Here is a 14,205-nt window from a genome sequence, read left to right as displayed (position 1 = left end):
CAAGCGCAGACTGTTGAATGAGGTGCATTGTGGGATAGATATGGATCAAATTTGGATACCAGCTAGACCACAATGCACCTAATTCCAAGCTTTACGCGCGCGCCCCAGTATTTGCGAAAAGGTTTATGTCAATAACAAAGGCCGCCCTCTTTAGGTCAATCCTGTCAATAATTTTTTCGTTGGAGAACATAAAACGCGTCATGATTATTATTTTGTTGTGTAATTCACTGTCGTAGTTATTTTTTTATGTGAATGTTTCTCCAAGGTCTCTCGTACCAATCGCTTGAGGTCGAGGCTCTCGAAGCGACGAAGGCCTTGACAAACGTCTATGACTGGTGGAGCTCGCCCCCCCCCCCCACCACTCGCGCTCACTCAAGCATGAGAGTGAAGTGACGTACATCGGGTCGCCGCGGACAACCACGCAATGACGTCAAAAACGGTTGTTGTTATGCAAATAAACATTGTTGGTGTTTTATGCACGGTCGGCACTCTCTATCTAATGCCACAGCAGTTGTCCACGTTACCTAGTTGTGATAACAATAGTGAAATATCACGCGTCAGTGATGTAACATTTAATGATCAAAAGGCAGCCACAGCTTAAAATAAGAATCAATATTCAAAGCAAGAAGAGATACCCGACATAAACCTCTCTACTACTACTGTACTATAGGTCTGGCTCTATGGTTTGACGTGACCTGTAACGAAGGGTGTGACATATAGGACATAGGGTAAGTAGTTCACGTTTGTGTATGGTTTCCACAACCACACTCAGGTTTTGTATGCAGGCCGCACTCTGAGTTCGTTGCACCACTAAGTTCGCCCCACATTAGGCCTACCTACAGCACATGAAAGAAATAAGAATATTCTGCAATCTTTGCTGTCCTTTGCGTATAATTTTTGTGAGTAGTGTTTTACTTACTTCTACATGTGTATTGTATATGTACCATTTCAGTTTGTATCGAGTGTGTTCGATTGCAGTATATAGTTCGCCTTGGATAACTTTCCGTATGGCGCCACCACTTTTTCACTCATTTTTACAAAAAGGGATAGGATATCTCATTGAGGTAAATTAGATACTATATTATTTCATATAGAATGAAAAAGTGGTGGCGCCATACGGAAACTTTTCCCTTGTTTCTACCTTCATGTCTATTGCAAGTATCATTTCAGTTTTTATCGAGCGTGTAAGTATCATATGCGATTAGTAGGCTATACCTATTGCAGACATAAAATTTATCAAATTAAAGCAGTTGGTGTTTATTAATTTAATGGCTTTATTACGAAGGTGGGGTCGCCGGCCGTAGTGCTCGTGTTACGACACATTATGTTTGTATATTGCGCTGTCATGCATCATTGCGGTACACCCAGGATGTATGGTTCAAGTATGGTTCAAGATTGCTCCATGGTTCAAGCTTATTCTAAAACCACACTCAAAATCATGGTAGTACCATACAACCATTGGAGGTGGTCATTTTACTAGTTGTATCAGCCATTTCATGTAGGCCTGGTACTTTACGGAGGCAACGAAGACGATCATGCCTCCATGCCCCTGGTCATTGCCGTGGTGCCCTTGAAATGCTTCAGCAGAAATGTACAATTTCCTCATAGGGAGCTCTTTTAACCAGGGAGAAAACACCTTTGTGCCCTTGATCCCTTTCAAAACGAAGCATCGGGCCTGCTATTCACAATGTCACGGTGTCCACTATTGCCACTACACTGTGGATTGGAGGTTGCTAGAGAAACGTACCGACCTTCATAAATAAATAGCACTTCTTTTATTATTAGTTGCACATGACACAACTGTACCAACACCGATGGCGTTTACCAAACGTTTTCATTTGGGTGGATGCGGTTTGGGTGAGGCGCCGGGGCAGATAATTATGCGCTCAAAGATGTAATGTGAGAGGATGGCATAAATATCGAAGCTTGTATCGATAGGGTTCACATGCATTCCAGTCTTAATCTAAGATTTTTCAGAGAGTAAACTGCAAATAAACCAATCTCCCCTTGCTCGAAAATCTCCCTGATTACGCCCTTTTTAAATTTATGTTGATTTTATGTTAAAAGTGCAACTGTTGACAGCTCTGAATTTTTTATATTCGAAATATCTACTGCTTGCAATATGCAACATGTTAACAGCTCTGGATTTATACACATTAGTTTATAAATATCTAGTGATTGGTTTATGTTGCTCTTGGTTTTGGGTTATCTAAGCATGAATTAAGGAAAATACATGACATTCCTCAAAATGAGCTTTTATAGCTAAGATGTCACGTCAAAAGTTACCCATATACTTTAAGATTACCTATTATGGAAGTGCCCTTTTGCAAAATTAAAGTCTTGCCCCCCTCCGGCCCAAAGATGTATTCCAGCCTGTAACAACGGAAGAATCAAAATCTCCATGTTGAAAACAATTATCGCCAACACCCAGTTGCGAAATTTAAAGCAACATGTTTTACTCCCCCGCGTTCACATTCGCAAATACGTTTCTCTGCTCACTAATCATGTGTCATACCTGGATGTTATGTCATACCTGGAAACGCCCATGGATTACAATCGAGATATTACATTAATGCAAAAAATAGTTCATGGCCTGACGTTTCGACCCTAGCAGAGTCTTTCTCGAAGGCTAAATGACAACACAACAAACATGAACAGGTAACTAAGTGAAACATAAGCAGTGAAGTGGAAACACATGAATGGGGTTAGTCAAAAAGAGAATGGGAGAAACAAATTGGTTATTATATACGGAGAGAAGGCAATGAGAGAAAGAAAGAACAAACTGTGAAATACAACCAACAAATAAGACAAAATGTAACAAGAAACCAGGGAGGTAAGGAGGATCACCAATCAACCAATTTGTTTTCTCAAATTGATTTCTCACTACATGTATGCATTGCCCTTGAATAAATTATAGTCTTAGTCAATGTACTCATGTTGACATTCGACTGTGTAAATTTTAGTCAAACATTTTTAAAAGCGTTTGCAAACAGGACGTGAGAGCATAATGAGGAAGCTAGTAGCTTTATTGTACGAGCGATTAGGACGAGCAATATGCCCTATATCAACAATTATGTTCAATGATGTGAATTACTGTAATGTTATTTGTAATACCACTTTGGTATACTCTTGTGTAAAGTTCACATTAGTGTCACCGACTTAAAGATGTTATGTCAGATTTTTTGGCCGATTTGACCCCAAAATTTTGATTTGAAATTCAATAGGTATTTTGATGGGGGTCGAGAAAGTTACAAGCTTTCATTTTGAGCCATTGCTCGAAAAAGTCCGCCAATTATTAGTAGCAGTGAAATAAAGTGCTCAAAATTAGTTTTTGTCGGGATCCCGACAATATATCACGTGACAAATTGTTATGTGTTTTATAAAAAACGTATTAAATTTTTGTCATGGTTCCTGATCATTAAAAGTAAAAGTTAAAGTTTTTTCGTTAGAGCGGCTGATATTCTTTGAAATACCATTCACTCAGATTTTTTTTTTTTAATGTTTGGGGCCAAAAATCTGACATAGCATCTTTGAAATGTTCCACTGCATGAGAAACTCACGCTTATAAAAAGTGTGAACTCATAGTTTGGTGCGGCTATGTTTCAAACCATGCACCCGTTTCTGTGTAGTTTAGATCGCATTGGGGGCAAGAGGACAACTTTTCTGTTGTATAATCTAAGTTTGAGGCTCATGTCTTTTATCGGTTGAAAATTGTGCCTGTGGGGTTTGTTGAACTCCAAACTGAAGCACTTGGGGGGGGGGGGGGGGGTACGGTAGCCCTCTTAAAATTGCCATAAACATTGCTAAAACGGGTATAGACCTTTCTTTTGTTGATAAACAAACCGCCTTGGTTGGCACGGTCGGCCGAATGGTAGTAAAACACTCAATCGTTTTGACAGATATTTTAATAAAGTTCAGATATTTTAATAAAGTTTTCTGCAAACTTTCAAAATAAATAAAATACTTTCATATTTTAGTTGTTTTAAACAAAATCAACAAATTTTGTGTAACATTGTAACCCAAATAAGCGGTCTTTTGTTTATTTGCACTTTTGGCTTTCCATAGTTTTCCAATCTGGGTTGGCAAAACCTCGGGCTGTGACGTTGCAAAAGAAAGGTCTAAATATAAGGTAAAAAATGTTTTCAAGATGGAGTCTGATGGCCAGTTTGGTCGTTCAGATGTTTATGATTTTTTGATGAGCCTGCCTATAACCAAAAAGCTAAGCGACTCAATCTAAAAATTGAAAAAGTGAAATGAGGTTATGTTTGTTTGTTATGAAGCGGCTGAAAGACTTCGAAATATTGTTTAAGTTTTTAAACAATTTAACATTTAGCATCGGCTGCTGTGGGTAGTTTGGTATATATAGTTTACAATGTACTATACAATTCAGAAAATATTTTCCGGGACCAAACACTGAGGAACAAAACAACCTGGGGGGGGGGGGGGGGTGCATGCAATAGACCCTAAGCATTGACTCATGATCTTGTGACTTGCCGGTCGAGTTGACATCGTCACACCTTGGTACTTTGGTCTTTATATATACCATAAAGACATTCTGAAGAATGGAAATACGTGACGTGTATATTGCTTTTTTCATTGAAATTTGTATATTTAACGGGACACAGCTAGATTCCACTCTCTGTTGTTGTTGTTGTTGTTGTTGTTGTTTTGATTTTGGTTTTTCAAATTGTTGTCCGCATAACGTCATAATCTTTTCTCTATGCTCAAAGTTGTCCTAGTGTCAGTCATTGCGTCACGCGCGTTTGCGTATGTTGCACGCTCAAAGCTCCAGCCCCAAATCTGGTATTTTGTTTGAGCGTAAAAATAGTAAACACAAAAGCCCACACAATGTCATCATAAAGACGTTTCTATCCACAGAACACTTATATGTCTGTGAAGATCAGTAGGGCTAGTGGCAGGCGGGTGTGATTGTTTGCATTGGAATCACATCACATTATATAATAATCGAACAGGATTCATTAGTAACAATCTACCTCCAAGGTTTAACCCATCCAGTTATTGACCAAACATCATGCAGCACAACACGCCGAAACACAACCATCGTTCTTTTGCGTCTTTTTCCAGCATTTAATCAGTTCGAATTCGTGGAAAGAGACTTGCACTGTATTTCTTTAAGTGCTCAATGCAAGGTTTGACTTTAATCAGACTTTCGCCATGAGTTAAGTGGTTCTTAATTGGGATTATGATATTGATGCTAATGAGTATTCCGTAATTAATCTGTTTTATTTGTTACGTAATTGCTCTTGGGATCATGAATACAAAATAAACAATTGCATGGTATTCCTCAAGCCTGCCTCTGTATGATTTCTCTAACGGTTTTGTACATCCATGGAGCGACAATTCTACCTCCATAGTGCATCAGCTCTAACCATGGAGGGTCTCATTTTCTTCCTCCATGCTCTATACAACCCGCTTAGAGGCAGTGCTACTTTTTATTATCTGAGTTCAAAGATAATGGCCCCGGTGAATGGGAAAATACCTGATCCTTTTTTCCACATAAAAAGGAAGAAGTTGTATTTGGTCAAAGGTTTCCGTTCACTCTTATCTTATCTTATATTATATTATAGCTACCGAAGAAAAACAAGTACAGGTCATACAAGGCCACTGCGCTCATGTCCGTCATGTCCATCCTGGTTGTCAGTTTACACACATTCCTGTCAAGTTTTTGATACATGTGGCCGCACTCCCACATCCATTTTCCCATAGCAAATTATTCTGACTGAGCACATTTTGTGCACACTGTCAATGCTGATAAAATTCTTTAGTTGCAATAGGAATTTATTTTAGCATCAATTCGTGATGAAACATTGTATTGCTTTTTTTGCTAATGCTCTGACGTTAACTGCCTTTGACCAAACTATTTACATAAAAGATAAGTACAATCATTGCTATCTTATTGACAAAAACAAATTAAAAGGGCGCTTTACAAACAACTTTTGGCGGTAAACACTTCCCGCCCCTAAAGGCCCTTTCGAAACCATCTTGGGCGTGTGGGCTTGGGCTGAGGATCCGCCAGTATTTTGGGAAAGGTGTTTGTTATACGGGCTTCAATAAAAGCCAGCCAAAGTCGGAGTCCATGCTGAAGTCGTAGTTTCGAAAAGGGCTATTCAACTAACAGATAAAACGAGCAAAGTCTGGCTCCATTTTTTAAACTATCCAGACTTATTGTGTCACAAACAGGATACACCCTCAGTCCGCGTCCGGATGGACTCTCGTAATGAAACCACTCATGGGGAGAATGGCTCATTTACCCCCATGGAAAACAAGGTCATCGCGCTGAATGAATCAACACTGTGGTACTGACATATCATGGAGTTGGAAGTAGGCCTACATGTACTTCTCCACAATTTAAGTTTCAATCTTTCTAAGTCTATCGACGTGCCTGCATAAGGTCCAAGCTCTGTGCAATATTTTGTTAACAATTGTGATGTCACAGGTTATCAATGCATATAAGTGTTATGTGGTTTAGCCATCGCCCCGCCCAGAAGATAGTCAATTTCAGAAAGTAACACCAATTTTAACTTTTGTTCTCTTACACACAACTTATGGTGTTTTTTCACATCACCACTGCAAACTTCAAATCCAAACTGAGACGATTGCATATCATAACAATTAAATATTTGCAATCGCCAGTCGATACTGAATGTATAAGTAGCTTCACAGTGTGTCCTAGAAACTCATTGTATTTAGCAGAACAGCCATTGATTGTGGCGTTTATTAAAGTGGGACTCCAAGGTCAAATTGTGTGTTTTGGGCATGTACTTATTTTCTAATAAAACAAATCCTTTTGAAAGTGGGTGAAGTGAAACGGTGTGTAACGAAGGTTTGAGACTTTGGGTTGATTTCCGGAGGCGTGGCCCGTTTTATAATCTTAAAATTCCAGTTGAAACTATTATAGTTTATGTTCTACAACCATGGATATCACATTCAAAATATGATAATTTCATGTGATATCTGAATTATTGATTAAACGTGAGCTCGCCCCCTCATGTTTCCGCCAATACGCGGCCATCTTTACTCGTACGTGGAACAACCATAGCAAGGTCAAAGCTCTACCACACAACCCTGCTATTTATCTGTTACGTTGCTATGTTGCTATTTGAAGAATATCTTGCGCTCGATTGAAAGGCATGGAGCTATTAAAAGATCCATGGTTGGAGGTATATATGCGTATGTTTAGCATAAATAAACAGTCCAAGGTGTTTTGGTTATGCAAACTGTGTAAAACCGTGGAGGAAGATCTATTTCTTCCTCCATGGTGAAACATCCTGAACCGCTTTTATGGGTCGAAGCGTCTTGAGAGTTCGAATGTGAGCTTTCATGAATACTATCACTGTTCTTCTTTTTATTATACAGATTTAAATTGAGAGTTTGGCAAGGTTGTTTAAGTGATCACCAATTAAAATAAACATAATGGAGAATAACAAAGGAGAGGAGAAGATAGGTGTGCAGGCACAGCCTGGTCAACCACCACAGGGATACGGTCAACCCCCAGCCGGTCAACCGCCACAGGGCTACGGACAACCGCCAGCCGGTCAGCCGCCCCAGGGTTACGGACAACCGCCAGCGGGCTACGGCCAACCGCCACAGGGCTATGGTCAGCCACCCCAGGGCTACGGCCAACCACCACAGGCCTACGGCCAACCACCACAAGCCTATGGTCAGCCCCCACAGGGCTACGGCCAACCGGGGTACCCCGGTCAGCCGGTAAGTTCAAGTTCGAGTATGATATTTATTTGTACACAGTATCAAGATCAGTATATGATATACTTCACAAATATTACTACAATTAACAAACAGAAAGTAGATATTCAAGCTAAAGTTACAAAGATACTGCATGGGAAGCACATGTTTTCCAGCATCCCCCGATACGGTAGATTTAGCTTCAAATTTATGACATGAAGACAATCTTGGTTTATAGATAAATAAATTCTATTTTTGTCTTATGAATATGCCTTAAAACAGAATTTGTATAAGTTCAAGACTTGGTCAAGCTCAATCAATAATAAGTCACTTTTAGCTCCAAATGTAAAGTGTCGAAAAAGACTGACATGTGTCTTGTTGTTTTTAAATTATTGCTTTGTTGGTTTATGCTAGCGGTCAAATTATCTTCTTTTGGAAGCTTTTATGAGAAAACCAAGATTTTTCAATCACTGTATTTCGTTCTTCGCCTCAGATCATGGGGCAGCCAGGAGTTTTGCCTGGTCAACCAGCGCCTGCGCAGTGGATGCCTGCCCCTCAGTCGATTCCCGGATGTCCGCCCGGTCTGGAATATTTATCGCAGATAGACCAGCTCCTCGTTCACCAACAAGTGGAATTATTTGAGGGTAAATTATTCCTTAGAATTTGAAGTTATTTTCGTCAATTTGATTCCTAATCTTAATTTGATTAATTGAATTCATCACTGCCCACCAAATTATATTCTTTCATATCCTTAAAGGCAGTGACACTATCGGTAATTGTCTAAGACTAGCCTTCACAGTTGGTGGTTCTCAACATATGCATAAAATAAACCTGTGAAAATTTGAACTCAATCGGTCATCGAACTTGCGAGAGGATAATGAAAGGAAAAAACACCTTTGTCACACGAAGTTCTGTGCGTTTAGATGGTTGATTTCGAGACCTCAAGTTCTAAATCTGAGGTCTCGAAATCAAATTCGTGGAAAATTACTTCTTTCTCGAAAACTACGTCACTTCAGAGGGAGCCGTTTCTCACAATGTTTTATACCATCAACCTCTCCCCATTACTCGTCACCAAGTAAGGTTTTATGCTAATAATTATGTTGAGTAATTACCAATAGTGTCCACTGCCTTTAACATCTGGGCCCAGATTCATAAACTTTAAATCAAAAATTCTGCCATAAAAAAAAGACCAGTCACAGTCACATTTTAAATTATATCTTTGTACCATGCTTCGGCTTGTTTTTAGGCGGAAATAAGATTTCCTTTTAAATAGTTACATGTATTACCATTTGTAAAGTCTTGTAAAATGTTTGTGTTAAACTGAACTTTTCAGTGTTTACGAACTGGGAAACTTCAAACAGATACCAAGTTAAGAACAGCGTTGGACAGCAGATTTACTTCGCACATGAAGGTGAGTTTGATTTATAGAGCACCACAGCTGCTGTCGGACATCTTCAGTATATATCAATCTTTCAACAGATTTAGACAGAATGCCTTTTTTGTAGATGAGAGATTGGAAGCTCCATTCCTCTTATAGCCTGGCAGTGCTTCTCTCGTGACTGCTTCTGACTGCAACCACTGGTACTGTTCTAAATCCGAACAGCTCTTGGGAAAGGGGCTATAAAGACCACAAGAGGTTGCAGTCAACTCTGGCGAGGCGGGCTGCCTGTAGATGAGGCTATGTTGATTGGTCTGGTTGTGTCGGCTTGGTCACCCGTTCTGTTGGATAATGTTTGGGAGAGAAGTTCACTTCTTAGTTATCCATCTTATAATAATCTAAAAATGGGGAATGTAACACGTTCATTAAAGTACGATTATGACGGTATCAAACATGAAAAGTAAAGAAGACATTTCCGTAAATTTTACTGTATTTTATTTGTGTTTTAGAGTCTGAAGTTTGCCAGAGACAGTGCTGCGGGCCGTCTCGTGGATTCAATATGCACATCACTGATAACATGCAACAGGTAAGCCATTGTTTAACTTGCACTTTCTTTGATAAAATTTGTCTTTTTTTATCATCAAATGTATGAATATTGTTGTTGTTGTTAAATTGGAACAGTAGACTACATAGGCCATATGTTTTTAGCTAGAAGTCTTTTATTATTTTAGTGAGAAATTACCTCTTTCTCAAAAACTATGCTACTTCAGAGGGAGTCGTTTCCCACAATGTTTCATACTATCAACAACTCTCCAATGCTCGTTACCAAGTCAGTTTTAAAGTTAATATTTGTTTTGAGTAATTACCAAACAAGTACCTTCCCTTTAACTTTTATCCTCACATTTTTATAAATTTATAGGAAGTTATGAGAGTGAGTCGCGAGTTCAAGTGTTGTGCCGGGTGCTGTTGGTGCGCAGCGGCGGACTGCTGTGCCATGGAGGTAGCCATCGAGGCGCCCGTTGGCCAGGTCGTCGGATACGTCCGGCAAGCGTAAGTTTTCCCGAACACGGACAATTAATGTTATAATAGATGTTAAATTTGCATCGGGGATAAAGAATATTAATTTTGGTTTTTACCCATACACCGATGTGTGTTAGCACTGTTTACTCAGTACTTTCCCGAGTCCTGTGAAAAAAATATCACAGGCATGTTACTCGGGTGGGATTCGAACCCACGACCCTTGCAATTCTAATGTTGAAAGTTATTTCCTGGAACGAACTCCCTCAACCTATTTGCATTATTTCCTATGTAGACAAATTCAAAGTTGTCTTTTATAATGTTGTGAGTACGGAGTTAAATGTTTCATAAATTAACTGTTACTTAGTGTTCTTTTTGCTTTACTCCATAGTTAGGCCTACACGTAATTGTCGATAAAAAAAAAAATTATGGAAGTATAATAATAATAATAATAATAATGATAATAATAATAATAATGATGAACGGCACTTATATAGCGCTTCACACAACAGTCCCGAAGCGCTTTACAAAAATGTATGAGTAAACAGGTAATTTTTCAGCAGATGTTTGATAATGTTCTCGTTATGGAAGTAACGGCCCAACAAAAATAGCAGCAAATGTTTTAATTAACTAGTTGTCTATTTTCCCCAATAGTCAAAGTGGCTGGTCCCCGCACTACGACATCATGAACGCTAACAAGGAAACTGTGTTGAGGATCCGCGGACCATGCTGCATCTGCCAAGGGGCCTGCTGCACAGGGGACCAAGAATTTAATGTAAGTTTTTCATTTTTACGGAGAAGGACCCCAACAGAAATATGTATAAGTTATTGGACCGTTTGGGCCGTTAATCCCTAATAATCTGTAATTATCATTAATCCTAAATCACCATTTTTTTTATCTTCGCCCCACCATCAGGTGTTAAGCGAGGACTTGGCAAATGAAGTCGGTAAAGTCAGCAAACAGTGGACTGGATTGGTCAAGGAACTCTACACCAATGCAGACAACTTCGGAGTGTCATGTAAGCTTTAATTCATTTTTTTTAAATACTGAAATTGTTTATGCCATTGGGATTTGAGACATTGCATGGTGAGGTATCAATATTGGTTTTCGGTTACACCATGTGTGTATCTACTTGCCAGGTAGATTTTGTTATTTAAAGAACCGTCTTGCTTGATATTATTTTTACTACCCAAAAAAGTGTTATGCCACTCTGAAACTGTGACTCTTTTTGCAACTGCTGCTCGGACAATGTATTTGGGTTCACTAAAAATTATTTAAGATTTGACTTAGCCTGTGATGGTCTCCACTCGTGGTTGAACAGCTTTGTCGATCGCCATGAATATGCCTTGAGGAAAGGCTACTGTAACACGTGTGTGCCCCATACCGTAAGTTAACATAAGCTGGAGGGAATTAGGTCAAAAGAGGGCGCTATCAGGTTCCTTGTAAGGGCACCTGGTCGAGATATCAAAGATCCAAAACCGTACATCTGCCAGCAATTTTCTTTACACATTTTGGACTTCTTTTGTTTATTTCAGTCCCAGCTGACTTGGACGTGAAGATTAAGGCAACACTTCTTGGAGCTGTCTTCTTGATTGTAAGTTTTAATTTCCTTTTTTGATGAACGGAGCTTTAATGCATGATACACTTGTAATGTACATGTATTGTACATGTATTGTATCGTGAGCAGCAAACAAATGATACATGCTCTCTCCATTGCTGTCTTTTCAAATCTAAATGTTAATTTTTAGTTAATATAATTTTTGTGGTTTTTCAATTCTTCAGGACTTCATGTTCTTCGAGCAGCCAAAGAACAATAACAACCGATAGGAGAAAAGAGAGAGACGAACAACTAAACTGATGAAATTAATGAAGTGTGAACGTTTTTGTTTTGTTTTTATTGAAAGAAAATCATATTGACCTTCTTTTCTTTTGCTTCATACACTCCACTGAACGAACACGATCCAATCCCAACAATTAAGAATGGAACTGTTGTACAGTTTTAGTTTTGTTTTAACCCACTCCTACATAATGAGAATTATAAATAGCAAATTAATGGTAAAGTGACAAAAAGTGACAAAAAATTTCACTTTCACTTTAAACTTGTTCCTCCCTTGTTGCTGCCTCATACCATTGATGCCTCATTTAACTTCCTTTAGAGCAATGTTAACTATACCGTTGTTGTGTGGTCATCTTCTTCACAAGAATCATGTGGAGCACCATCCACCATACACATTCTGGTCTAGTTTATGACAGATAGAGTTCTCAACCAATTTTGATAACCTGGATCTTCAGAATGCGTTTGTATTTTAAGTTTGAACATTGGTCACAATATATATAAATATTTCGTAAAATAATAATCGCCATTTTGTATAGACTCAATAAAATGTATCTTCTGAAAGTGTTTTTTTTTCTTCACCAACCTTGTTCCCATGTGTGTGCCATTTCGCAGTAAGGGGGTGGTGTGTAAGGCTCTGCCTATTGGAACGAGGTAGATGGATTTCGTGAAAAACACACGCATTCAAAAATAAGATAAACCTTTAATACTGTGATGCAAGGAAAATTGCAGTTGAGAGCGCCTGCATACGGTCAATTTTGACAGGTCCTTAAGCCTGGAAATTGCTGTGCCGCTTATCTGTTCGTGCTGACATTTTGCAGCGCTCAATTAGTTGATCTAGTTTTTAGTTTCCCAAGCAGGCATGTCACATGGTACGGGTACTTTTCACCAACATCATGCGTAGAGGGCGTAACGAGCAGGCAGACACATTCTAGTTCAGATTAAACGCCCGTTCCAAATAATGTACACTTTCTTTCATATAAATCGTGAAAAATGGCATTAGTTTAAAATTTAAAATGTACATTATATTTTCGAGTATTTGTAACTAGTTGTTACAGAATGGACTTACTTATTAATTTTTCTTTTTGCTCTATTTTTTAAATAAATCTCGTGTCTTTATAACTCTTTAGATAAGTTGTTTTACGTAGGCCTACGGCTAGCCCCGGCGGCCTTACTCTTTCGTATTATACTACAGCACAGATGAATAGGGCTAGCCCACGGCATACACAAGACCACTTGCCCTTGCTGCCATATTTGGTCATGCTGTCTTTGGTTAAACGTGCATGCGTGAAAGTCTACCATTGGATGGAAGTTCCGCGAAAGCGCATACGCGCGTGCACCTTTCCATTCCGGTACATCAAAGATGGCGGTCGATGACGTCATTGGCAATCCATCTAGTATTGATAGTGCAGCATCACGCGTTTCAGAACTAAAAGCTGGGACCCTGAACAAGTGACGTCATGTCCATAAGGTCTATTGTGACTCAAGACTTTGCTTGACGCTTTAGTAGCCGTTATTCGATTGATTCACATTTGTCTTGTGAGTACAGCTTTGAAACAAAATGACTGAATGATAAAGGTGTGACTGGGAATCAAGCTTTATTTATGTAAATGTTTGCTCAATGCCAAAGTTGTCTATTTAGGCCACTTGACCTCGAAGTTAATTTCCTATTTTTTTTTAAATCACTGTGATTTTTATAAACACCAAAGATCATAATGAGTATGAGAATTAAATAGAATAACTATGTAAACACAGTGGTTACAAAAAATGTGGCCTTTAAGACATTTTATATATTACATAGTATTTGTATGAATAGTGATATTAAATTTCACAGTTAAAATATTATGTGTATATTATGTTGATTGCAAACCATAACTTTACATAAGTCTACATGTTGTCTATAACTATCCTTTATCTACTCAATTAAAATGAGCAAACTTGCGAAAATCTTCGTAACTTTTATTTCGTTTTGGTTTCTTTGCTGGTTTTTTGTTGGATCTTTGTTATTTTAGGGCTATTTTATTTTTATTGAACATAGCAAAAGGGGTTATTCAATACGGTCTGTAGGCCCACCCCTTTCTCACCGTTCGACTGTTTCAACCATATCAAACACAACACAATAAAACTAACCTGTGACTATTTCATTTCAAAGTGTGGTCGCGTTTTTTAGAGAGACGTCACTGTCAATAATACTTCCCAGATTCAATATTTGGAGAAACAAACTTATGTAAACATATTGTTCCATAACCACTTAAATCCGGTGTGGCGATT

The 14,205-nt window shown here is 38.7% G+C and overlaps 1 protein-coding gene across 2 annotated transcripts; it reads left to right on the top strand.

Annotated features, from left to right (window-relative positions):
- The first annotated feature begins 461 nt into the window (after positions 1 to 461).
- On the top strand, positions 462 to 13,894 carry LOC117302382 (phospholipid scramblase 2-like). 2 transcript variants are annotated; one of them, XM_033786311.1, is made up of 10 exons: positions 462 to 728; positions 7,378 to 7,728; positions 8,198 to 8,348; positions 9,038 to 9,115; positions 9,592 to 9,668; positions 10,002 to 10,132; positions 10,754 to 10,874; positions 11,016 to 11,118; positions 11,636 to 11,694; positions 11,883 to 13,894. In XM_033786311.1, the coding sequence occupies exons 2-10, from the start codon at positions 7,435 to 7,437 to the stop codon at positions 11,925 to 11,927; spliced, it is 1,059 nt and encodes a 352-aa protein (XP_033642202.1). In that variant the 5' UTR covers positions 462 to 728; positions 7,378 to 7,434; the 3' UTR covers positions 11,928 to 13,894. The 2 variants fall into 2 exon arrangements, with proteins under 2 accessions (XP_033642202.1, XP_033642203.1); XM_033786312.1 differs by lacking the exon at positions 462 to 728 and adding an exon at positions 759 to 899.
- The last annotated feature ends 311 nt before the right edge of the window (positions 13,895 to 14,205 follow it).

Source organism: Asterias rubens, chromosome 18 (genome assembly GCF_902459465.1).
Source record: "Asterias rubens chromosome 18, eAstRub1.3, whole genome shotgun sequence".
Lineage (NCBI taxonomy): Eukaryota > Metazoa > Echinodermata > Asteroidea > Forcipulatida > Asteriidae > Asterias > Asterias rubens.
The sequence above is the reverse complement of the archived record's forward strand: the minus strand, read 5'-3'. Positions and strand labels throughout refer to the sequence as shown.